The sequence below is a fragment of the Oxyura jamaicensis genome, chromosome 12 (genome assembly GCF_011077185.1).
Source record: "Oxyura jamaicensis isolate SHBP4307 breed ruddy duck chromosome 12, BPBGC_Ojam_1.0, whole genome shotgun sequence".
Classification (NCBI taxonomy): Eukaryota; Metazoa; Chordata; class Aves; order Anseriformes; family Anatidae; genus Oxyura; species Oxyura jamaicensis.
The window spans coordinates 6,505,951-6,531,486 of NC_048904.1; the positions used below are offsets into that span (position 1 = coordinate 6,505,951).

The window sequence follows — 25,536 nt, forward strand, 5'->3', positions numbered from 1 at the left end:
GTGCTGGAGCTGAGAGGGGGCAGTCCATAGCTGCATCTCTTCTTCCTTGCAGAGGGAAGCATGGTCACTGGTTTCTTTGCTCACTCGTTCTTTCTCCTTCCCCTTTACACAATTCTGTCCACATCCCACTTGCTGTTGTCTTCTTCTCAGAAAGCTACGGGAGGTATAACTCTAGCTCTACATCAGTATGTTCTGCTCAGAAGGTCCCAACTCCTGCTGTACCAATATCCATCTTGTTTGAATGTGAATAAATATTGGAAATCAAAGGATCTACTAGCTTTTCTTTGGGAAAGAGAGAAAAAAGCCCAGAGACTAAAAACCTCTTTTTAACTGATGTTAAAAAACAACATTGGGTAACCTTCAGTCACGTCCCCTGCTGAAGGACAGCATGCAAAGCAACACGCAGTACATGGCAACAGCACTAGCACAGCTGTGAATAACCTCTGAAATACAAGCAGAACAACTAGAAGATATCCCAGTAGTTGCAATCCAGATGTGGCTTTAGGTGCATTCATTAAAAAATATAGACATAAAGACATCCTGCCAGGGATAGTTGAGGTTTCCACATCACCTAGGCTGTTGTTCTCCTAAGACGTTACATTTTTTATTATTATTATTTATTTTTGGCTTTGTGCTTTTCAGTGCTTTTGGCTTCTTCGCCTATTTGTTCCGATTCATTAATAGCCTCGTCCCAGTCATCTCCTCCTCACGCCAGTGGAGGGCTCCCCGACGTTCCGTAAAGCTGGGCATTCCACAGCTGATGCATCACGGGTGGGGAAGGCACGTTTCACGCTTATGTACACACCTGGACACACACAAACACGCGCCTTCAAGGGAATTCTTACAGAGACACCCGCTGGGTTAGTGTGGGGAAGAGGAATCCAGAGGAAATAAGACAACATCAAACGTAGCTTGATTTTCCATGAGACTGTACAGGGATGTTTTCCTCGGTCCAGGCCAGTGTCGCTTTCAAGCCCCGCGTGGCACATCCCCTGGAAATCACAGACTGCTGGTAGTAACGTGGTATTGTTCCAACGTCTTTAGGCACAAGCAATAATCATCACTTCCCATAATCATTTAACTACGATCCTCAAAGTAGTGGAAGCTGGCCTATCTGTACTATTTCTCCAATGAACCTAAAAAACAGGATGCAGATCTACCGCCAGTGAGAGAAAAGGAGTTTAACTGGAGACAGGCACACCGTGCAATTAGATTTTTCCCCCTTTTCCCTGCGGTCTGTTCCTGCTCCTGTCTTGTTTCTAACTGGAGTCCTGGCAATGGGCCTCTGTGCCACGTGTTGCATTGGTTCTCCTTTCACACATGCGTGCCACGACAAATACAAGCGAACCAGCCAGCTAACACAAAGCCAAGCCAAGGAACACACGTTATTTAGTGAGGTTCATCTGTCCAAAGGCATCTGCTGGTACGTTTGTGTGTTATCTGAACACCTGCAGGTAACTCAGGAGACTCACCTGGGCCTTGCTGAGCTGGGAGCACCTGGTGACTCAGACACCCATCACCTCAAGTTGCTACCAATAGCTCATAAAAAGCTTTCTGTTGCTAAGAACTCCCCCAGACATCCCCACCAAGGCCATGTTCTTACCGCCACACCCCACGGCGGGGCTGTGCCACACACCTTTATGGCTGGCCCACATCTCAGACCTCTGCAACCCTGGCTGCAGACGCTCGAGGGAGCCACTCGGCCAGGCCACGTCCAGCATGTTTTCCCAAATTCTTCACCATCAGCTGGAGAACGCTAGGAGGGTTGCTACACTTTTGAGGTTTTGCATTACTCATTCAGGCTCTATTATGGGACAATCCTCACTGTTTCCACTCTAACAGAGCTATCGGCATCCTGTGAGTCAGGATCACTGCCCATCTCTCCACCTGCAGCATTATCATCGCCATTACCCAGCGCCTCCTGACCTGTAGAGCCAGACAGGCTGCTCCCAGCTGCTGGTTAAGTGTCTTCATTTTAAGGCCCAGGTATTAAGGTGACTCTTCCTCCATCCGAACTTCCACACAGTTCTCTCCCTCAAGCAAGTTCCCTGAGCAGCTCCTCTCCGCTGCTTTGGGTTTGCGTGGAAGTGCCTTGACAGAGCACAGAGGGGGTTTCTGGCAAGAGAGGACTGCCTACAAGTCCTTTCTGAACGATGTGACTTGCTCTGGGCACACACACTCCCCCCTCGCACCATGTACTCACCAGAACCACGACAGGGGTCCCCACATCCTCCTTCGCTGGGTGCAGCACTGAGAACTGGGGTGCCACCGAGTGAGAACTCCACACTTCCCTGGGGTTGCCTGTGTTGGAGACAAAGAAATGAAGCTTGGACAGGTCTTCTGCTCTCTTTAGAAGTTGTCAGGTGTTGGAGGCAGCCCTTTACCTCCAAATCTTGCTGTCTTCAGCTTCCACACATCTCTGGTTTTCCCTGCTTTGGGATGTTTGAAAGCAACGTCAGGGCTGGCTCTCTGCTGGGCACGCGAGGAAGCAGGATGTACGTGCAGGTCGGGGCAGCTCCGTCACCACCCTCCTGCTGCTCTGGCACACGGTCAGCTCCTGCTGGCCGCCAGCATTGTCCTTACCTGTACAGACCACACTCAGCCTCGTCACCTGTGGTCCCCGCTGAGCTCACACACACGATTCCATCGTGCTTCAGCCAAACCATCCCTGTTACACAGCCCTGCCCAAGGAGCTTCCTCTGCGCCTCCCTGGGCTGTGAGTGCTTCCCCCAAAAGGCCTTTCCCCTACCAAACTCGCTGTTATCAACACTCCCCCGCCGGACACTACGCAGCCCCTGCCATGACGGAGCAGCAGGGCTCTCTACATCCCCCCGAGTTCCCCAGCGGTGCTGCCAACAGATCCAGCCCTTCCCCAGGGAACAAGGGAAGGGCTCTGCCCTGGCTGGGGAGCCCAGATGATGCCCAGCATTAATCAGAGCTTCAGCTATGAAGCTAAAGTGCTACCAATCGAACCCAACTGTCCTAAAAATCAGGATGAATCCCACACAAGTTGCTCCTGCTCCCAACTTCCTCCCAGGCCTCGGGGCTGTCTTCTGCTCTGCGTTCACTTCCTGACCCAAGAGTACGTGGCACCAGGAGCGCCTGAACCTGACATGGACACAAGCCCCAAGAACCTCGTCAGCAGACAGCACAACATGATGGGGATCTTCCAAAGCAACGCATCCTTCCAAACATGCCATTTCAGGCAAGAGACAAGCACTGACAAATTTTCAGTTTTATTTAAAAAAATCTAGCAGCAAAACCTGTAACAATTCAAAAACAAACAAACAAAAAAGAACATGACACAGAGAAAGAGACGGAGATGGAGAGAGACAGGATTGGGGTTTTCTCCACCATTCACTCAAGTTCCTTGTAGCGGGCAAACATGACTCTCCTGACAGCATCACGGTACGTCTCGTTGGACTGCCTCTTGCTGGGCTTCCCTTGGGCCCCCAAGCCAGGTCCCTTCTTCCGATTTTCCACCTGGAAACAGACACAACTAGGATTAGTGATTTCTGCTCTTTGCTTCTTCTGCCTGCAAAGAAAAAGCTTCCCTGCGCTGCTTCAGGACAGCCGACTGCTCCCATGTGGATCGGGATAAGAAGAAAAGATATTCCTCCAAAAGCTGTTTGGGAGAAACTCCAGGCCCTCGCGGGCAACAAAAGCACAGGCAACAAGTGCCCGGTGTGAATAAAACCATAGGATAGTCTGCGGAGAGCAGCACTAGCATATGGTGCGGTAGGAGCAGACAGCCAAAACGTGCCATGCCAGCAGACAAGAGGCATCCGTGTGCAAGCATGGATCGAAGCAGAGCAAAGGAAAGTGCCAGCAAGAGAGCTGGGCTCCCAGGGAGCTGTTTGCAGTTAGCCTGCACTTGCACGAGCTCAGCTGTTCTCTCCTCTAATAGTGTTCCCACGGGATCTGGTAGCGCACTTTGAATTTCAACCAGCTTTTAACGACTGGTGTTTGCAGCCAGTGTCTGAATTTTTCATTAATACCTGCATAGAGTTAGCCCAGGAGAGCTGAAGGCTGGAAGTTTCCCTTGCTTTTAAGTCTATCTTCTCTGGCTACCAGAGATGTGATCGATTAGGCCAGGAGATCCAAGTCCTGTGGGACTGAAGCGGGCACATGGCTTTGCCCAGCAGGACTTGGAAGTGGGAAGAAGGCACATCTCTAGGGCTCTTCTGAGAGGCTTCTGTAGGGACTGTACGAGGGCTGTGCCTTGCAATCAGCTTCCCCATCCAGGCCCGGGAGCCCCAGTTGGAGGTCAGACCTCCTAGAGCGCATCACTGGAGCTGGCTCTTTGACAAAGCCCATTTTATGGCCGCAGGAAGCTCTCCACGAGGACCAAACAACAGCTGGAGCAAGTTCCTGCTATCTGAACTGATGAGGGAAACTTGCCTTGTGTGTGTGGGCTCAAGCAAGCACGTCACAAAGCCTCAAATATTTGCCTTTAACAATATACTCGACTGCGGGCTGGATGTCGCAACGCAAGCTGCTCTGCAAGTTGTGGTGCCCTTCGGTGAGGCGCTGGCACCGCGCAGCAAGGCAGCCAGGAGACAAACCCGCTGCGGCAAGTGGCTCCAGCTGCAAGGGTTCAGTGCTGCCCACCCTGCCCATACAGCTGTGTGGGGACAAAGGAAACAACCCACAGGAGAAATCTTCTTTTCAACTCAGGTAAGCCCCCAGATGCTGTCCCAAGGGTTTATCTGAGCTGTGTCTGGGACCAGGAACTAGCAGCAGTGGGTATGAACCACTCAGTGGCATCACCAAGGACAAAACACGTGAAGTTATTTCAAACTGCAGGTTCCAGATGACTCAAAACCAAGCGCCAAGTGCAATTAACACATTAATACCTTGTCGCAGGTAAACCCTCTCCAGACCAGACTGTCCCAGAAGGCAGGATCTACCCAACCCTGCTTATTCCTAACGTTCTTTTCAGATGATGTACACTGGCATTCCCTTTCAAAGCCCAGCATTTAGAACTGCAGCAAGAGCCCCAGCAGGTGCAGACACACAGCAGCACACGCCCAGGGGCTTTGGCTGTGCTCACGCCGCCCAGGAGAAGGTCCACCTTTTCTCCCCGTTGATGCGGCTGCAGAGCACTGAGCTGGTGACCTGTTCAAATCCCAGCCTGCTTTTGGGCAGGTATTAATCAGATGCTCACACCCTCCTTACTCACCGTCAGTTCGTTCTGAACCCCTTCAGATCCGTACGGATTCTAAACCTTTTCTCCCGCCAACATATTCGCGGTCCCTCCCCGCCTGCAAAGCTAATCAGCGCCCATATTACTCCACCGAACGGGTGCTGAGTCACACAGCCTGACTCTTGTTGGAGCTGGGAACTCCCTCCAGCTCTCTTGGGCGACATTACGAGCTTGAACAACAGTGATTCATTTTGAAGGGAAGGCAAGGCTCACCTCCATTGGTGATGCTGTGCCCTGCTGGTTGTAGCCAAGGCCTTTCGTCCACCCTGTGGACTGCAACATTCGGTTTCCTTTGTTGTTACTGTCAACCCTTGGATCATAGTCACTGGAAAAGAGACAGAATCAATGTACAGCTTTGCGATGTTCTGAACACATGCCAGAGATACTTAGCTCTGCTAATAACACCTTCAATGACATTCAAACCTCTCCTGAGGGTTATTTCCAGTTGTTTGCAAGGAACACACCGCCCGAAGAAACCAACAGGGTGCACGCTGTGTGTGGGGTTCAGACACCTCTGACAGTGTAGCTAACTCCCTGTCCCACCTCAGGGGATAATACACCGGGACACAGGAAATGAGCTCAGGCTCCAAAATATTTCTGGTACAAGAAGGCCAGAAGCACTCTGTTCTTGTATTTCTTAACCTGAGATTTAGCAATAGCGAGAAAGTGAAGTTTACTCCCTGCTGCTCTAGTAGATCTTTTTCTCCCAGTGCTGTGAGCATTGTGGTCACCAAGCTCAACAGATGCAGTGTTCATTTGGACACCCCTTCTCCCACCTTGTCATTACTCATCCAAAACCGTTAACCAAAACCCGTAGTTTTGAAAACTGTTCTGCACAAAAATAGCTTCCTGCCTTCAGACAAGTTCTACTTTCTGGCTGCTGCTGACACTGCACACAAACTGCTTTAGTTTATCCACATCTTTTCCAGGAAAACAGAGGGAAGAGAAGAAACAGATTTTTAAACTGCAAAATGTGAAGGAAAGGTCCCCTTTCTGAGGTGCTGTACCAGAAGGGAACAGGCACGTAACCAGTTTTGTCTTCAACACATGCCTAGCAGTTCCTCAGCCCACTGGAACACATGAGCTTGCAGCAGGCAGACCTTTTGAGAGCTCCACACAGCACGCACTTTCTTCCTACACCTACTCTGATTGAGATGGAAACAGCTAGTGTTCCTCTGAGTCAGTAGAACAGCAGAAACACAGCTCTGCTCCTTCTGATGGCTAAATGCCAGGACAGGAGGACAGCAAGTGCCTTGAGGATGTGGTGACTGGGAATGAACCGCGATTTGCTCCCTGTGTCTGGCCAGGCACAGACACAACCCCCATCCTACCCATACAGCACCCATCTCTCTCAAAACCCCCATCCTACCCATACAGCACCCATCTGTATGTCTCTGCTTTCCCCTACGCCCTTGTCTCCAGTGCTGCACTACGTAACCCTCGCCCCCTCTGAGAAGTCCTGCAGCTTTTGACAGACTTGCGCTTTGGGGAACTCTGCCCACAAGAATCACAGCCTGATCATTTCTCTTGCACATTGCCCCACCAGACAATTCCTGGCCTCAGTGTGCCAGCAGCCCACGTGCCATCAGCAGCCCCAGAGACATCCAGCCAAGAGCAGACATTACCTCTCCGAGTCCCGATCATATCTGAGTCGTTTCCTCTCTGGTGAATCCATTTGCTGGAACTTCTCTCTTCGGTCATTTCCTTTGTCTTTGTATCTCCCCTTCACAACAGAAAGAACAAATTAAGTACAGGAGCTACGAAGGATTGGACACTCCACAGAGATTGCTCTGAAGGTAGGTCTCACCTCAGCCACTAATCCTCAGCTGAGGCAATCTGTCCTGGAGACCCACAAACACCAGATGTTTCTAGGACCCACAATCCACTTATTCTGTCCTGATGGCACCTGTTGCTGCCAGACCGATGGTCGCAGCCTTCCTGCTACGGCACCAGGAGCAGCTCTGCTAGCTTCTGAACAGCAGCCACAGCTCTCCCATTCCTGACCAGGCAGCAGCAGCTGCCCACACAGTGCATCAATTTCAAATAGAAATCTGTATCCCACGTAGCTCATAGCCCAACGCTGGCTCGCAGGGCAACAGAACCACCACTCAGAGCCTTCTGGGGGGAAGGCAACCTGCTCTTAGAAGTCATACCACAATCTACAGATCCAAATGCAGAGTGTATCCACAGTTCAGTTTAAGACTCTTTGCCCAGGCTACAGACAGAAGTGTAAAAGTTGAAGGTCTGCCTGGACCAACATTCCCCCTAGCATAGGATGACAAACAGAAGTCTGTCCACTACCACAGACCCACCTCACGCTCTCTTTTCTCCAAATATGCCAGTTCCTGCTCAGATCGTTTGATCTTCATATGTATCTCCAGGTTTTGCTGGAAGAAGGAAAACAGAAGCCAGAGTCAGCAGAGGACACAAGCTGTCAGGGTCAGTTGCTGCAGCCGTAACAAGTATAAATAAAGCAGCATGCCCTTGCACCTGCACTAATCCAGATGCAACAGCTCCCCATGTAGCCCAGACTACCTGCTCACCCACAGTAAGAAAGGCAAGCAGACCTACTTTAAGCTGCGTGCGGTTTTGTCCTCCCAGAAGCAAGAGCTCAAAGACAGTGCAGAACATAGGGAAGGCATGCCTGAAGTTCTTACTGCTATTGCACTTGAATGTGCCAGCAGCCCACTCTCCCCAAACTTGAGCTGCATCACTACAGCTTAAAAAGTCACAACCTGCTATTATGGCACTCTCATGGCAGAAGCAAGCAGCTCACACAATGCTTTGAGCAGAGCTTTGATGGGAACTTTGCCTGCTACTGTGTCAAACTCAGAACAGCTCTTCCCACACAGTCATTGAGTCTTCTCCCTGTATCACAAAGCTCTTGAGCCAAAGGCAGCTCACATCACACATACAGCCCCCCCGCCACCAGCTCCCCCATACCTTGTGCAGGTTGGAGAGCTGCTGGTGCTTGATGAGCACTTCCTTGTTGGGAAACTGCCTCCTGCACAGCAAGCAAGCCAGCTTGTTCCAGTCAGTCAGCTTGTCGTCGCTCGCCTTGGCCTTCCTCGGCTGCTCCTCGCGCTGCGCTGGTGGGTGGGGAGGTGGCAGCCACTGCGCCTGTTCCTCCTCTTCCTCCTCCTCTTCGTTGTCACTGTCTCCTCCATACTCTCCCAGAAGACCTATCAGAGGGTTCACCACCTTGGGCTGAGGGAAGAGGCAGAAAAACGTGAGTTTGTAGCATCAAGCCTTCTCTGCCAAGCTGGGCTCTGCTTCCCCAACCAATCTCCCTGTGCCTTCCCTCTCCATTCTAGTCCAAGAGCTAGAGAGCAGCAGCATGGAAAAGTGAAAGAAGCTGGCCAGCCAGCAATTAAGTGCCACAGAGTAGAAGTTTTTCTGTTCTCAAGACTGACTGTGCTTCGGTGCCAGGCTTTCCCAGTCTGCTACACACGTAAGCAAAAGAAGCTGGGCGCAGCAGCAGCTGTCTGGCCTGGAGTGGCTAACAATCACTTCCCTCCAGCAAGGAAGATCGTTGAGGTTTGCCCTTCCTCCATTTGGAGAAGGAGTTTCTCTCCAGTGAAGAGACCCTTCCTAGATGTCAGTATCAAATTTCACCCCGGCAAAACCCTGCAAATAACCCAGCATTGTGAGGCAAACTGCCCTGGCCATTCCATCTCCAATGCCCTCTCCAACAGCAGGAGAAGCTGGCTCTTCTGCCACCCAAGGTCAGAGCCGGGCTGTGGTGAGCCACCCTAGTCACCTACCCTACCTCAAACAAGCCAAAAATCAGTCCTATGGAGCATCTTACCGGGGCTGCACTCTCATCCTTTTTCACAGAGGGAGGTAATGGTTTCTTAAAGACATCTTCTGCAGAGAACTTCTCCTCTCCAGACTCATTCTGAAACAATCAAGACCAGGTGTTAAGGCTGCTGTAGCACAGATTCAATGCAAGCAGCAACTAATCACACGTTTAACAGGCCTCCAAGGAAACCAGGCAGTCAGAAGAAATGAGGTGGTGTTTTCGGTAGCAGACAGTCCCGTTCTGGGCATCGCCCGAACTGCTTGTCCTGGAGCTAGGCCCTTGGTTTCAGTGACAGCTGCAGCAGTTGCCATGCTGTCTCAGCCTGATCCACTCTCACTCTCTGCTGGACTGTGATGCTGGCCATGGCCCCAGCTGCAGCTTAAACCACTGAGGGAGCTGGTGCAGGGCCAGTTCAACATTTTGACACCTCTGCGTGCACAAAGGATGTGGAGATCATGTGCAAAGCAACCCCCAGAGCCAGCCAGCGCAGGACCAGGGAAGCCCAGCAGTGCATGAGGAGTTACAGGCCTGCTTCACTGGGAGAGAACAGACAAAGCAAAAGTACTCCATGTGGGGAGAGGAAAGGATGCCAACGCCAGTTTTCTCTGCCATGTCTGTGGTACAATACATGACCAGGCTCAACACAGCTCTTTGATTTTCAGGATTTTCTACTGGACAAAGAACACCAAAGACTGCAGTTACCTAGCATTGTAACAGGACGAGGCTGTGATGCTCACTTGCATGCTCAGCAGCACAAACAATAGGCTTGGGTGAAGCTTCACATCTACATTCTTTACAGAGAACTGCTCTGATGCCCCGGACATGCTCTAGTTCAGTGGTTCATTAGCTACTCATGTCTGAATGGGGAAAGACAAGAGCTATGCAACATCTTACCAAGCTTGCACTTTCGTCCTTTTTCACAGAGGGTGGTAATGGCTTTTTGAAGACATCTTCTGTGAAGAACCTTTCCTCTCCAGGCTCATTCTAAAAAAAAACAAGATGGGGCATTAGACCATCAGCAGCACAGGGGCCAGGGTGCACACAGCAGCCATGAAGCCAGTTCTGAGCATCCATGGAAACCAGAAAGCCAGGAAAAGTGATGGGGGGGGTTCTGCTGCAGATGCTTTCACACTGCATTCAGCCAAGACCAACATTTATCCTAGGTCTGCACCCTTGTAAGCAGGCATTCTCCACACCAGATGAGATTCCTTGGCAGGCTTGGTACCATCATCAGGGACAATTACTCCCCTCAGGTCCTAACTCCCCAGGACCAAGCATGCCACAGAGCACATCCAGACCAACAGGTAAGGAAGAAAAAAAATCTGCATTTGTGACTAAAACACTTCTACCAACTCTTGTGGTAGAATTCATTCTACTCGGCATTCCTCAGGCCGAGTCAGTATCCCAGCACAGTTGTGGAAGATCCTGCTCAAAACACCCATGTTCAAACACTGTTTTGGATAGCTACTCCCACTCAGCAGCTCCCCGCGTTGGGGAAATAACATTTGCTCACTGGGAGTAGCACTAAAGGGCTGGACTCTGGGAGGAACCGTACAGGATGTCCGTCATGGACTCCTATCTGCATTCGATCTCGGTTCACCTTTGCAGTCCATCTGCACCACTTGCCTCATCTTCCTGTCTGTCTGTGATGTCTGGAGGGGGCAGGAACTGTGGTTAGGGAAGAGCTCAATCTCTGTTATTATCTGACCTGCTATGTTCAGACATGCCTTCTATTTTTTTGCTGGCTCTGTTACAACAGTTGGGTGCTTTCAGCAACTGGGAGTGAAATGCGAGTCTCAATTACATGGATGCTTCTGAATCCTTTACCATAAGGAAGGGATAAGAAGTCCTGACTTAATGTCGGGAGACAAAAATTTCAAGAACTTGTCCCCGCCTGGCCAGAAGCATGTTCCTGGCCTGCTGGTGACCCCATGTATTTCATCACTTTCTCTCACAGGCTCTCCCCTTTTTGAATCCTCTAGAAATTACTCTATTTTTTTTCTAACATCCATTACCTCAACCTCCTAGCCTCGGATCTCTGACCATTCTGACGCCTGGAGGTATTTACCTTAGAAGAAGTATTTTTCCCTTTCTCCTTTTTGTCCCTGTTGTCCCTGTTGTGTGGTTCCTTCCTTTCATTTGTCCGTTCTTGGCTTCCATGTCGCCTCCTTTTGTTCTCTATAGGTGATGAGCAGGCTTCTCGGTCTATCGTGACTTCTCTCTGAAAGAGGCATTAAAAAAACAAAAACTTAGCTAAAACCCTACAATCGCCCTATCAGCCTTTTTGTCCTTATTTGGCTGAGGTGACCAGCACAGTAAGAAAAGACTGCAGAGCCTCAGATAGCTGAAGGAAAAGGCTTGGGGACTTTGCTGGGGCAGAAGACTGTTTACTACAGCTAAGCCAGCAGAGCACGACCCTGCTCACAAAGAGCACGGGCATTTCCAGTTTCATGAAAACAAGCTGACGGTCCCAGCGACCCTCAGCTGATGGCTTTTTCTTGCAACTATCCTTGTAACTATTGCTGGCCAGGCTTAGGGAGCAAATTGATGAAGCTCTGTTTTCAATCTTTTAGTAGAGGGTCACATGTTTTCAAGTAAAGCTGAGCGAGGATGCTCTTTTCTTAAGTCTGCTAAACACAGAGGAGACCAACAGCCTTCCTTCAGAGGCCAAGGAGGCAACCACTGCAAATGGTTCAACACGCAGCTAAGGACGCCTAGCCTCTCACTGTGTTAACGTTTTGGAACACAGATCCCTTTTATACAGGTCAGAGAACTGAGCGAGAGAAACAAAGCTGACTCTGTGTCCTATGCTTTTCTATGCTAGCCCTCTGCAGGCTGCAAAATCTACTCAGAGAAAGGCAGTTTGTAAGAACGTGTTACGTGTAAAGCTTCCTTCACATGCACTCACCTGAGTCCTGGGGTCATAGTATGTCCCAGCTATGGGATCGTAGTAATTCCCAGTTTCAGGATCGTAAATGTATGTGGACACATCTGATGGAGCTGAATGGAGAGACGAGTTAGTATCAGAGTCTTACAAATGCAGAACTTGCTCTTTACAGGGAGAAAAGCAAGAGTAAACCTTGCACTGTCAAAAGGATCGAGTAGGAAAGAAGAAATTTTCTCCCCTGGTAAGACAGGCGAGAGCAGTCCTCACATCGCTCTACCTACACCTTTTTTCTCTAAGGAGTAATAAGGTAGATAGGTTTTCACAGTTCTTCTGTTTTAGGACTGGCACAAATTCCACATCAAAACACACTTACAGGGGCTGTGCTGAGATCACCAGACCACAACACTTGACCAGACAAAGATAGGAAATTCAGTAATTTCCCAAAGAATGGGTTGATGTGTACCAGGCTCTGTTTCCACCCACCCCTGTGAACAAGGAAGATCTGTGCTCTTATAAACAATCTCCTGTTTAAAGTGATGACACTCTCCACATCCCTTCTGTCTCTGGGTGCATGAAAGCTCCCGACAAGAAACAGAGCAAACTGTTTCTACCGGAAAAGCCAAAGGCCTTAAGGGTAGGGCCATAATATGAGGAACGTCTCACATTTCCAAAATATTATTTAGACAGAGCTCAGCAATGCTACATATATGTTAGTTAAACAATTAAGGCGGGGAGTTCCAGCTACTGGCACTGCTGCAGTGTATTTTCCTCTGTCTCATCTGGAAATTACCAGGCTGATTTTATCCCATCAGTATGCCACAACAAGGAAAAGCAAGCAGCAAGTTGTCTTTATCTGCATGTAGCTTTTGCACCGTGAAAGTATGGAGAAACCCATTATCAGATAGGAAAATGTGACTAAACAAAGTTGGCAAAGGAACTCAGAAGTGGGTGTAGCAAATAAACCTACTCTTAGTCTTTAAAATATTTCTGGGCTGATTTCTACATGTCAGTGCCCTTTTAAGGAAGTAAAGTCTCCACAGTAGGAGTGAGGCAGAGCTTAACTTACACTGTGCTCGGGTGCGTCTCTGTGATTCGTTGCCCCTCCTGTCTCTCATGCCCCTTCTGCCCTGGATTAAGTGAACAACACAAACAGATCAGAGACTCTCTGACAGACATCATATTGCTTCTCCTCCCTCCCACAGGCCCAAAGTTCAGGAAAACAGTTATTTAGCTACTCTAAATAGAACACAATCAGACATAACTTTTCATCTACAGAACGAGGGACAGTATCGCAAGGCACGAGACCTCTGTAGCCCCCCTGAATCTTTAAATCAGGTACTCATGGCAACCCATTTGAAAGCCCCAAACCCATTCAGTACGGGAAAAGCCCTGCAGCCCTGTAACACAACCGCTAAAGGAGAGACACTCTCTTCACGAACTGAGATCAGCCGTCAGTAAGTCAACCTGTAAAAGCCAGTTATACAGTAATCCAGACCCAAATTCCCTCAAGCAGCACCTGTGCTGGCCCACATTTCCGGGTGCGTTATAAGCATTGTGGCACAGTAGCAGTGAAGAGCATACTTGAGCATTATTACCCCACCTTCAAGCATGGTGAAGTTTCAGCAGCCCAAAGGGAAAAAGCCTAACAAAGTCATGCCCACTGCCCTCAATGCTCCCGCCCTTCCCTCCCAGTTGCAGCCGTGCAGGCCTACCTGTCCATAGTAGGAATTGTCACTGTGCTCCCCGTAATCATTCCTGCTGAGATAAACATTGCAGATTAATGTCAATCTGGCTTCAAATTAACCTCAGTGTTCTCAAAATGATCAGCAGAACCAATAATGACAGAAAGACCATCTTCACTGGCCACATGTCGGATTGTGTTCATCCCAGGAGACAGAGAGGCTTTGCAGATCGCTGTCTCCACTAGAGTTATGCCCCCTCTCTCTGCTTAATCAGCAAAGAGCAGCTGAATCTCTCCAACTGCTTTAAAAAAAAAAAAAAAAAAACAACCTATGAATTCCTTCACAATGAGATTTGATGGCTGGCCAACAACAGGAAGCCACCAACTACAATAGCTAGTCCCATACTGCTCAGTCCCTGAAGCTTCTTCTAGCTCTGATACTTCACTGTGCACTTTGTTAGGCAGCAGGAACATCTGTGCTAATTCGTTTACCAGCCTTTAGGGACGAGGTCTGACAACACAGCTCTAGCCTCGCAGCACTTCACACAAAGGGCAACCCTACTGACTCATCCGTCCATACCTTCTCCTCCCTGTGGCAAGATTCACTTCCACCGTACGTCCATCGATGCACAGAGGGGGATCCAGATTCTGCAGGATCTTTAGCAACCTCAGCGCCTCCTGTAAAATGAAAGGAGAGTTTCATCTCTCTGAGAAGTGAAGGCTGTTTCTGCCTGAAGAGAAGGTTTTGTGCCTACAGGATGACCATAGCAGGACAAGAAACACAATACTCTTGCCTAAATATTAGTGAAAGATATTTAGGATGTGACAAAAAGGATAAATACACTCACTGCAAGGTTCTCTGCTTGTCCCACGGCCGTTTTCAGCAGCCAGCTAGGGACTGTTCTCCTAGGGCTGCTGGACAATGCAGCACCATGGTGGCTGTTGCCCCAAAGAGTTTTGGTGACCACTCTCTGGACCAAAGCAAAAGCACAGCTACAGAGTTTGGAAATCACTCTGGCTAAGGAGAAAATGTGAACCACATAGCATGGAACTGTCTGTTAATTTAGATTCTTGCCTTTTGCAGACAGAAACCATAGAATTCAAGTTCCCTGCAAACAAAATACCTGTGCAAGAGACGGTCCAGTTTAGGAGGGTCTACAGAGACATATGGAGGCAAGAAACTCGCTCAACATCACAGTGTGACAACATTCTTTAGCTCCTAATGTCTTTAGCCTGTGATCAACAGATGCATCAGATGTTCCCTGTGTCTAGCCAGACAAGCAGGAGTGGTCAGTAACTCTCTCCAGAGCAGCTGCCCAACAAGCACAGCTATTTCTTCCATTCTTTTGTTCCTGTGCCTTCCCCACTTCTACAAGCTACAGATGCCAACAGGGGGAGCATGTGAAAGCAGCAAACTACTTACAGCATGCGAGTCCAGTTCAATGAAGCCATAGGTCTGCCCCATCCGGCCAGCTTTGTTCTTCATGATGCGCACTCTGGACGTGGAGAGCTGCACGTATGGAGCCAGGAGCCCCACAATCACTTCTGGGGGGGTGAATCGTGTAATACGCTTCAGCATAATTGCTGAGGACAATGAGAGAGGTGGCCAGGAAAGAAAAAGTGGAATAAAAAAGATAATTCAGATCCAGGCTTACTGTGACAGCAAAAGGCAAAACTAAACCCACCCAAAGCACCAGCACAGCTTCTTGCAGTTGGGTCTGGATGCTGATACTTCTTTTCTCTCTAGTTTGCTCAGACTACTCCCTCCAGTTGCTCACCTTTCCTTCCCAGGAAAGAGAGCAGAAAGTAGTCTCAGCCCCCTCCCTCCTCAGAGGAGATTAGCCCAGGGTAAATTCTGGCCAAAGGAGACTGCTGCGGCTGTGCTAAATTACCTGTACCACCCCGAAGCCGGCTTACTCCAAATTAATTTTCCTAAGAGCAGCATGCCAGCACCTTTGAAGCTGGACAGCCCACCATTACTTGATGCCAAGGATTTGCACAACACAGAAACAGCCTCCAGAGGTTTTGGTGAAATGCTGCCCTTTCTGCAGATAGCCTCGTGGAGAACAATCAAGAGCAATCCCAAATTGGGCTTTCTGCCACTCACTTCTGCTTCCTCCACCTTCCTGTGGTGTGGCTTCCTCTGCTTCTCTCTGAGAAGGCGGCTCCTGGTGCCTGTCCACATCCCTTCTCTTCTCCTGCGAGGCCCGCCGCTCTCTCCCTTCATCTCTTTTCCTTGGCTCCTGCTCTTGAGGCTGGCACTCCTGCTGTGGAGCAGGAACTGAAGGCTGGAGAGGCTGCTTTGGAGATCCTGGTTGTGCTGATAACTCTTGCTCAGGTTTTTCAAGCTTTGCCTCTGCTATTAGAGAAGAGAGAGAGACTGGTTCCACATACAACACTTCAGCACATATTTTTCTTCTGCTATTTTCTGGCCACTGCAACTGCTCGCCTTAGGAAAGGCTAGCCTATTCCATCCTTTGCACGTCCCATGTCTTAACCTGCAGAGACAAGGCGCACAAAGGGCGAGACAGATGGGCAGCTCATCCTTCCATTGCCCTGTTTCACATCAGGCTCCTTCTTTACTTGACCTCTCCTGTCAGAGGTGAGGCATTCTGGCCTTTTTATAGGACCGGCTCTTGCCTGGGCACACATGACTTAGGAATGGGTTTAGGATATGGTCTACCCGTGTCCAAAACAACCTACATATGATATCCTTACTATGACTGATCTACTCTTGACCACTCAAAGCTGAGCAGTATCAACTGCCGACTGTCATCCTGTCTCTATGCTGGAAGAAAACTGGGTGCAGTCACCTGTGATCACTGAGTGAAACGCACCACACGTGAAATCACTGATTTTTATTAGGTCTCTACTTGCCACAAAATGAAGCACCCATTCTGTGGAAACACCCAGCCTCAGCCCAGCTATGCGACACAAAGACGATAAATCCCACCAAGCTTCTACACTTGAAGGCCTCTGAAACATCTAGCTTCACTTCAAAAGAGATCCTTGCCTACGCTTCTGAAGCTGTTGGAAAGGGAAGCCTAAGCCGTGGGGCTGTAAAGTCAGATGTCACCAGCCCCCTACCTGCTGCTGAGATCCATTCCCACAAAGAAAGAAACAAAAGTACAAGACCTAGCGCAGTAAAGCTTCACTCTTCAACATCCCCCTACTCTCATTCTGCTTGGCCAGGGGAAACATGGCAGAACACACAATTATTTTGCACGTAAACATTGCGAAAGCTGCACCCTGACTTGCTTGGCTGTCAGCAAAGCTCACGTTTACAAATTTGTCTCCAGCTTGCAGGGTGCAGTTAGGGCTACATTCATGAGCAGGACCTCATGCAGAATTTGCACAGGAAACCAAATTATGCAGACATAAGCACAACCCCAGACATGCAGAGAGCGCTCCTCTTACTGAATTCTTGCTCAGCTGATGCGTCCTCTCCCTCAGAACCACCTCTGGACTCTGGGCCTGCTCTGCTCCCTGTAAGAGAGGCATATTAAAATCCGCTTCAGGACCATCAGTCACAAAGCATGCAAGAGCCTACGCGAAGTTGCAGCAATGAATTCATATGCTCAGAGACTGGCTTCGTCTCACCTGGCAATTAACAAACAGTCACAGAGATTACCTTATTATGTTCTCACAATCAACAAAACCAGGTCAGGCAGAAGCACGCACCACAATTAGCTTTCACAGCATCTTAAAGCCCCTGTTTCATTTGTTCCTCGGTAGCTTTGATGACAATACACAGCTGTGGTGACCAAGGGGGCCAGGTACACAAATTTCTGCCTTCCTCATACTAATGGAGGAGCTACAGTGCAAGGAAAGCCAAACAACCACAGGGACAGTGCTTCGGTACAGAAAGAGCTCTGCATCAGCAGTTATTTTAATGCCCTCCTACCTAAGGTATGCACATAAGAAATGCAAAACGTCAGAAGTCTGCTCAAAGATGCGGAGAAAGCTTACAGAGGGCCTGGAATACCTGCTCGTCCCAAAGAAATCAGTTCCTCTAGGGACTGTGCTTTGGCTGTTGTGCCATCCCATCCAAAAAGGCAGAGGTGCTGGTGGCTGAGGAGAAGCTCCCAGAGGAGCTGAACTCCTTCCTTTCCACGCACTCCTTACAGTCAGCAAGGTGAATTCAGCAATTCACGTCCCGGGTCCTCAAATCTGAGAGCCTCAAAAGAGTAACACTAAAACCACGCAGCTGCACCTCCCAAGGAAGGGGGCTGAGGGGAAGCCATGCCACCTACAGCAGCACTGCTGGCTCGCAGACCTGGGGGACACAGCCTGTCACTGCGGAGGGAGGACAACGCCGAAGCGAAAGGAAGGAAAGGCCTCGTGCAGTACGACTCCGAGCCTCACAAGAACAGAGAGCCCGCTTCCAACACACGGCATGCACCAGACAGTGTTACAGGGAAAGGGGGCTAAACGAAGCAAAATGAATAATCCTCCTACGCAGTGCTCGGCTTGGTGCTCAGCCAGTTCCACCAAGAAGGACGCCGCAGGGAAGACAGAATACAAACCTACTTGTCAGGACAGGTGAAACTTTTAAGCCAGCAAACACGGGAGGACCAGATGTACTCACCATCTCTTGGGAGCTTGCAATAGGAACAGGAGGATCTGTAGCCCACCGTACACACCTTGCACTGCAATGGAAGATGGACAGCGTGAAAAAGTCATGTTCTGAAGGGGTCAGTGCAACTTAGAGCAGAAGGCTAGACTCTGAAGTACTTGCAGAAAGTAAGCTGTGGCCATGGAAAAGTTACAGTGAGAGCTTGAGACAGGATGGGTACTGGCCACAAGAGCCTCAAATGGAATGGAATGGGAAGGGTCACACGGCTCACACCCGGGATTGCCTCGGGACCGGGATTTTCACACATTCTGAGCACAGATCTGCTCGCGCCACCGAGGTACTTCGCTAACCCTTGAGGCAGGATCCTTCCCCCTCTCGAACTGAAAAGCTCCCTGCCAGCTGCCATCCTGCCGGCCACCCTATTGTTTCAAAGGACCCAAAGTGACCTTTGTTCTTCCTCCCCTCGGCCCACTCCTCCGGCAGTGACAACGTCCTCCCCTGAGTTAAAAGGCACGTGCAGATACCGATGCCGGTTGCTGCACCGGGACAGCCAACAAAAAGGTGTCTGCCAGCTGCAAGGCAAAGCTGCTGCGGCTTAGATGGTTATCGCACCCGGAGCCGCTGCCAAGAGGCAAGTGCCCAGTCTTCACAGCTCTCCCCAAGCACAGCGTTCCTACGTTCTCTTCAAGCTCTCTATAAATGCACTGTTTCACTTTCGTACCACTTCTTTCTCTGACCGAAGCCCTGCAAACGCTCTGAGGCACCAGAGGGCTCTTTCTGGCCATGCCCGTGCACGGCACGAGCCAACTTCCCATCACACTACGAGCTGTTGTGAAACCACTGCCTGTAGCTCCTGGCTCTACTTGATTTCTGGAGCATTAGAAGCCCAGATGAGAGCAGCATTAGCCCCAGACGATGGTTTTGTTTGCAACTGGAAGGCATCCAATTAACCTGGATAAGGCTCTTCACACCCCAGTGCGACCCAGAGCTCACGCGGGCAGTCTGAGCACAGCTGAGCCCTTCCCACCCTACTGCAACCTCCTGCTTTGCACTCGGAGGCAATGGGAAGAGCAACCCTCCTCCTGGCTCAGCAGACTTCCCCAGCCCCCTGCAGCTGAACGCACCTGCACTGGGAGAACCACGGGAACAAAGCTGGCCCTCGAGCAGCCGTGCCACCCCAGCACCAGACTGATTCCTGGCTGAACAAACCCTGCCTGGGCTTTGACCTCTTTCCACACTCTGCTGCACTTGCTACACCCAAATCTAGGTCACAGGTTCCTGCGTGGAGACAGAGGGCAGGTCTGCACTGCTGGTGAACGCCCTCGTCGCAGAGCGAGGACGCTCACTGTTACCGCTGTGAACCACAGCGCAAACCTGCTCCGTGCCAGGCGGGAGAACCACTGCCTCTTTTTGGCCACGCAGAAAGGATCCGTGCATTCTTTTCTCTGCATGCTAAAAGGGAACCCCCGCAGAGGGACAAAACCGCCCTGTGCATACAGCACTCACTGCCTGTTCCAAAGCGACACGCAGTCACGGGTGGCGTCCAAAACAAGGCAGGGAAAACACACAAGTTTAGAAGAGGCAGGAGCTTCAGGACAGGTGTTACTCTTAAGGATCTTCAGTCCCTGAGCAAAGATTTCATGCTCCTCTCCGCTGCCCTTGCCAGAGAAGCCAGCAGGAAAAGCACAGTGCAGCTCACGATCGCGTACTTACACGTTTGCAGCGCCAGAACTCCGGGCATGGAGTGTACTCAAGGGTCACTTCTTTGCCACCGATCGAAAGAGTTCCCTGTTGAGACAAGGGGGTGAATGACGACTGCGCCCAGCACACGGCGATCACTCAGAGGCAAAGAAAGGGGTTAAAGCTCTGCTTTCCAAATGTCTTGCAAGTGAGACGGGGGACGAGGGGCAGAACGCCTGGTTCAGTTGGCTGGAGCTTTGCCGTGGAAGTGGAAGCGCCCGTGCCCTGCTCTAGCACAGGGCTACAAAGCTGTGGGCTGACTCCGGGGGAACCAGGCAGAGGAGGCTGTGCCACCTCCCAGGAAGAGCAGAGCTGGCAACCGGAGCACAAGAGGGAACGGCTTTAACTTGCTTTTGTCCACGAGCTGGAAAGGCAGCTGGACATCCTCCTTCACACCAGCCACCACCAGGCTGGTCTCAAGGCAGCTCCTTGAGGAGGAATACAAGGAAAAACGCCGTCGAGGTGAGAGATATTTGATGGTTGGGTTGGTCTTCACATCACTCAAGAGACCCTGGCTTTCCTTCAGGGAAGTGAGGGCACCCCCAGCTGCACGGCCAGTCCGGGGGGGCTGCACTCAAGCACTTGTGCAGCAGGGAGGGAAGCAGAGTGAAGACACCCTGCTTTCTGCCCCGCACATCACGGCGGGAGAGATGGCAGGTGCCCAACACACCCCCCAGCTTGGTTGAAATGCAGCTGATCACAGGGATCGCAAGGGCGAAACGCGGAACGTGAGAGCTCCCCGGCTTCTGCACGAAGCCACCTGTAGGAGCAGGGACCCTGCTCTCACCTGACGTGGACACAGCCCATGCCCAGGCACAAAGGATGCAGGCTGAGCCCCAAACACAGAGCCAGGGGACACCTCGCATCACCGCAGGCACTGCCTGACTGCCTGTCTTTCCAACACCACAACACAGGACGTGGTGACAACAACCAGACTCAGACCCGGGGCTCCCAAGCCTTCGGAAAGCAGCCACTCTTCGGGCCAGTGCAGACAGGTGTCAGGGAGCTGCAAATGGTCCCGAGCTATTTTGGGGATCCCTAGGCAGTCAGAAGCTTCCCAGGTGCTCCGACCCAGCAGCCTGGTCACACAGGAGTGCACAGAGCAAACCAGGAATGTGAAAAAACAAGTTCCCAGGGGCATTATTCAGAAGTCACAATACACCCACGCGAAAATTGCCGTGCAAAATGTGCTGGAGATGCTAGGGAATAAGTAAAGCAGGTGGGAGGAGTTCCTGGGAGGGAAGCACTCGGTGACGGTAAACCCACAATCCTTTAACCCCCCCAAAAACGCAGCGGAGAAAGCTGGAGGACCAAAGGCACCGCCAAGGTCAGGCACCCGCAGCCTGCGTTTCCACATCCCGGCTGTTCCTTCCTACCAGGCCTACACGCACTGAGCACTTCAGGGCATTCCTTTCCGCCTCCCAGCTGTTCGGATCCTGATTCCCAGCCTGGATTTGCCTGTGCCTCACAGAACGCAGACCATTCTTAGACCTCGCTGAAAGCCAGTGAGTGCCCCCACAGCTGGGTGCTGCAGCCTCCAGCAGGGGGGCTCCATTCCCAGCGCAGAGCAGCGCCCACCCTACGTGACCAGGAGAAAGCGCCTGCCTTCATAAAAGGCACGGGAGCAAACACACGTGAGGAAGGCAGGGAAGCGAAGGCCGAGGCTCTCCTAGCGGGACCGTCAGTCCAGCTGGGGTGGAGATGCTCCCGACCTGAGCAGGGCACCAGCGCAGCACACATCCGAGAGCCGCAGAGAACCACCCGTGTCTGCCCGGGGCCCCGGCTACACAGACGGGGCAGAAGGCAGGGTGCACATCCTCGCAGGCATGGCCACAGCCTGAGCTGCGAGCCCGCAGAAGCCCCGGGGAGCAGCAGGCAGCCGGCCCCGCTCAGCACGTGGCTGCAGCCCTGCAAAGGGCCCGGGACGCAGGGACAGCTTGGTTTGGGGACGCTTCCTCCGGCAGGGCAGTGCCCCTTGGCTTCATCCTTCCAGCAGTTACTTGAAAACAAAACTCGCCAGAAAGCCTCAGGATTATTTTGGTTTTTATGGACGATCATTTTTCAGCACACGTGGTGCTGGTCTCTACTGCAAACTCATTTCTTGGAGACTGCCAGAAGTGTCACTTGCTAATTACTCACTCATTTCCTTAACACCCTGCTGATTGCCTGCTCACTTTTTCAAGCTCGCTCTTACTGACTCCTTGATATAATCATTTTCAAGGCTGCAGCTATCATTAAACTTACCAAAATGAGCCCTCCAGTTAGGACACACACTGTCTGGATTCAGTAGCTCAGAGACTTTAAACTCCTCCTTCCCCCATTTTAATAGATCCCATCCCAAATATTTCCAGAATTTTTATTTCTTCTAATCCCTCTCACTCCTCATTCTGTTTCAGCTCCACCTTCTTTTCCCTGCAAGATATTTTGGATAAAAGCTCTAATTTTCAGTTCAGCAGCTTCAGATGAGCAGATCTTTGTGAATTCAGGAAGACTTTCAGAATGTATCAGGGAAGACTGCAAGGAGGGGAGGAAAAAAAAGGCAAAGCCAAGGAGGGCTGTGCCACATCACGGCAGTACCCGGACAGCAACAGTCTCTTCCACACCCACACATTTTATCATGGGCCTCTCACGGACTCACCTGCACTACGCCTGTTCATTCTCCTCGTGTATTTTCAACATCCTGTACTTCTGAGTAGCTTGGCCTTTTCCTTCCAAATTGTTCAGCTACAGAAATGTCTCTCCCGTCCTCCCCGTGAGGAACCTCCCCCTCAAAACTCTCAGTGAGCGTGCGGTTGACTCACCAGCGAAAGGTTGACGAGGCAGCACAGCCCTGTGGTGCTGGAACACAGAGCTCTCGGCAGCGGAAATGCCCAGGCTTTCGAGGGCACAAGCAGCTTTTACTTTTGTTTCCGAATTCCCAAATGCAGAACAGAGCATCAGGACTTTATTTCTGGCACCATCGTTTGATGCTACTGTTAGATGTCTTTCAAAAGGCCTTCTATTTTTTTCGCTTAGAGGTCTGGTGTAGATGCGGTACTGGATTATAGCTTAAGTGGTACAACAGAACATAAACCATTGCAGCTGAAGTTATCAAAAAAAATGTATCATCTGGGACAAGAGCCAATGGCCTAGCATGCAGACATCCCTGGAAGCAGACTCCAACCAACTACGCAATCCCACCACCCGGTGGTTCTGGAGAGCGATGCCATGAAACCAAAAAACCCATCTGCAACAAGCGCACGCAGCAGGGAGCAGCGTCCCAAAGCCCTTCGACGGGCAGCGACGTTAGCATGTGAAATTCCCCCAGCCGCAAGAACGGGGTACTTTAAGAGAGGGGGGAAGAAGGGAAAATCCCTCAGCCACGATATTCACAGCGGGTAAAACGTTTCCAGAAGCAGTGTGGAGACCGTGTGTCAGCTGGGCATGAGGCTTCGGCAACCAAACTCCAGAATTCCTAGGGCACTTTCCAAGCTCTTTGCCACCACAGGCAGTTAAACCAGAAGAATTTTTAAAATACCCCTATGATCTAAGAGTGACCTAAAAATCTCAAAATGTGGCAAGCCCCTGGAGCACAGCACAGCTCCCGAAGTCAAGCCAACCTTTTGCTTTGGCTGAATTTGGCCAAACATTAAAAACCTAAGTAAAATCTCACCTGAGAGCCTCTTGACAACAAGTTGGCAGCTCTCCACGTGCTGCACCCCACAGGCTAGTTTCAGGGATCAGAACTGAGGCTCACCTTCGGAGCCCCCAGATCCACGAGGATTAACAAGCCCAAAGCTTCTCCTTGGGTACGGCCAAAGAGCAATAACCACGGCAGCGCAGGATGCGTCGTCCCCACATTAGCAAGGAGGTGACTGCACCCCAAACAAAGCAGACTCACATCTCCTCAGGCTGCTGGCTCGCACAAAACCAACCGCTTCAGCTGATCGCTCCCTTATACTGCTTGGTTAACTAGGAAATACCCATGCCATGAATTAAAAGGTTCTGGTATCCAGCTTGCTGAGTCAAAAGACTGGCATAGTTCAACATGCTAGAAGCGAACTGCAAATACCATTGGCGAACAGACGTAAGGCTGCATACAAAGACTATGACAAAAGAATGCTTATGGGCAGCACTGCAAAGCAGTCTTATTAAAATGTCAGGATTAACCTCACTTACGGGATGTTAATTCAGCTCTCTCACGCGTATTTACTGCAGTTAGGATGGTTATCCAAAGCCCATTACACAACAATCATTTAAAAATTATTAAAAATTAAAAATTATCATTTAAAAATTATTAAAAATTATTGAAAATTATTTAAAAATTATTAACTGATTAACGACTAGGCTTTACTGCTTGGTGGAGCCTCAGGCCATAGCCGAGGAGGCGGGGGGAAAGGAAGCAGCCTCGGGACGCAGAGGGAGCCCCCAGTCCCAGCAGCATTTCTGGAGCAGCTCTCAGCAGCCGCGGATATGTTCCAGCCCTGGCCTCCACACACGCTGGGCAGCACAGCTCAGGGAGGGCAGTGGCTGACAGCAGAAGTTGGGTTATCCATCTGCAACCGCCGATCAGGCTGCTTTGGGGCTCCCCTCTAATTTGAGGGCGGGTTATAAATGCAGACGTAACAACCCCAACTGCGCCGCTACCCAGGTGACACAATCTCACCCTGCGTCACTGGCACGGTCCTCGTCCCGGGCAGAGGACGGGGGAAGCTGGCAGGAAGAGCACAATGCTCTCTGCCTTCAGGTATTCACCTTCACGTAAAACAGAGAGGGGCAAACACCAAAGGTCCTTCGAGCCTCCACATCCCCAGCTGCTCCTGGAGTTCATGAGGCGGCAGCTTCTGGGGCTGGAGCAGTGGGCCAGCAGCAGCAGGGTAAGAGACCAGCTGGATGTATTTCAAAACAAGATCCTCTCCGCCACAGAAACTGGCTTCTCATCCCAGTTTTCCCATATGCTGAAGTTTTTATCTCCAAGCTTCTTGGCAGCTGCTGTACAAGGGCCTCGAGCCTGCAGAGCAACAGGCAGTGCACCTCCCTACCTCTGACAAAAAGCAGAGGAGAAAATCTGCAAACCCACAAAGCACAACCCATCTGCAATTAAGGATTTAGAAAACGGAGCGTGGCACAGAGATGGAGAAACTAGAGCAATCTGTCTGCAGCAGGGTATCGCAGCCATCGGGCCTTTCCTACAGTAACTACACGGAAAGTCCTGGTGCAGCGGGGCTCCCCCCAAAGGCTCGCAGCCCCCCCTCACGCTGCCTAACCATTTCTCAGGGATTTCTTTTCATCGGCCAAGGACGGGTGGCTCCCGGGCAGCAGCGGTGCCGTGGAGCTGAAGGGCACGCGGCACGACTTTGGAGCACTGAGCGGTGAGGCGTTAGTTGCACTGATGGCCCCACACCAACCAGCAAGGAGAGCTCGCCGACTTCAGGGTCAGAGGAGGCCTGAGACACAGCCCAGAGATGTCACCAGCAACCCTGAGTTAACAGGACTTAGCTTCAGAACCGAGGCATTAGGAGGGTGACCCTACAAGTCCTGAAGATGCAGTAGCTAAACAGAACCGATTAAGATGCTCTGTAAGAACCGCTTCATCCCTGACAGCGCCCTGTGCCTCTTTTTCAAGCAAAACCCATTACCCCCTTGCACTGGGACCACCCGTTAC

The 25,536-nt window shown here is 50.8% G+C and overlaps 1 protein-coding gene across 3 annotated transcripts in view; it reads right to left on the minus strand.

Annotated features, from left to right (window-relative positions):
* Nucleotides 1–3,224: 3,224 nt before the first annotated feature.
* RBM6 (RNA binding motif protein 6) overlaps nucleotides 3,225–25,536 on the minus strand; it is a 55,348-nt gene continuing 33,036 nt past the window's right edge. For 2 of the 3 annotated variants that reach the window (XM_035337578.1, XM_035337579.1), the window contains exons 7-23: nucleotides 19,866–19,940; nucleotides 18,165–18,225; nucleotides 16,994–17,062; nucleotides 15,684–15,935; nucleotides 15,000–15,160; nucleotides 14,157–14,254; nucleotides 13,608–13,653; nucleotides 12,962–13,022; nucleotides 11,917–12,008; nucleotides 11,077–11,229; nucleotides 9,903–9,992; nucleotides 9,015–9,104; nucleotides 8,150–8,413; nucleotides 7,519–7,593; nucleotides 6,832–6,929; nucleotides 5,420–5,531; nucleotides 3,225–3,483 (exon numbers count right to left, since the gene is read on the minus strand). In XM_035337578.1, coding sequence (XP_035193469.1) covers nucleotides 3,358–3,483; nucleotides 5,420–5,531; nucleotides 6,832–6,929; nucleotides 7,519–7,593; nucleotides 8,150–8,413; nucleotides 9,015–9,104; nucleotides 9,903–9,992; nucleotides 11,077–11,229; nucleotides 11,917–12,008; nucleotides 12,962–13,022; nucleotides 13,608–13,653; nucleotides 14,157–14,254; nucleotides 15,000–15,160; nucleotides 15,684–15,935; nucleotides 16,994–17,062; nucleotides 18,165–18,225; nucleotides 19,866–19,940 — 1,923 coding nt within the window. In that variant the 3' untranslated portion in view covers nucleotides 3,225–3,357. The remainder of the gene's footprint in view (nucleotides 3,484–5,419; nucleotides 5,532–6,831; nucleotides 6,930–7,518; nucleotides 7,594–8,149; nucleotides 8,414–9,014; nucleotides 9,105–9,902; nucleotides 9,993–11,076; nucleotides 11,230–11,916; nucleotides 12,009–12,961; nucleotides 13,023–13,607; nucleotides 13,654–14,156; nucleotides 14,255–14,999; nucleotides 15,161–15,683; nucleotides 15,936–16,993; nucleotides 17,063–18,164; nucleotides 18,226–19,865; nucleotides 19,941–25,536) is intronic. The other variant, XM_035337580.1, reaches the window with a different exon arrangement.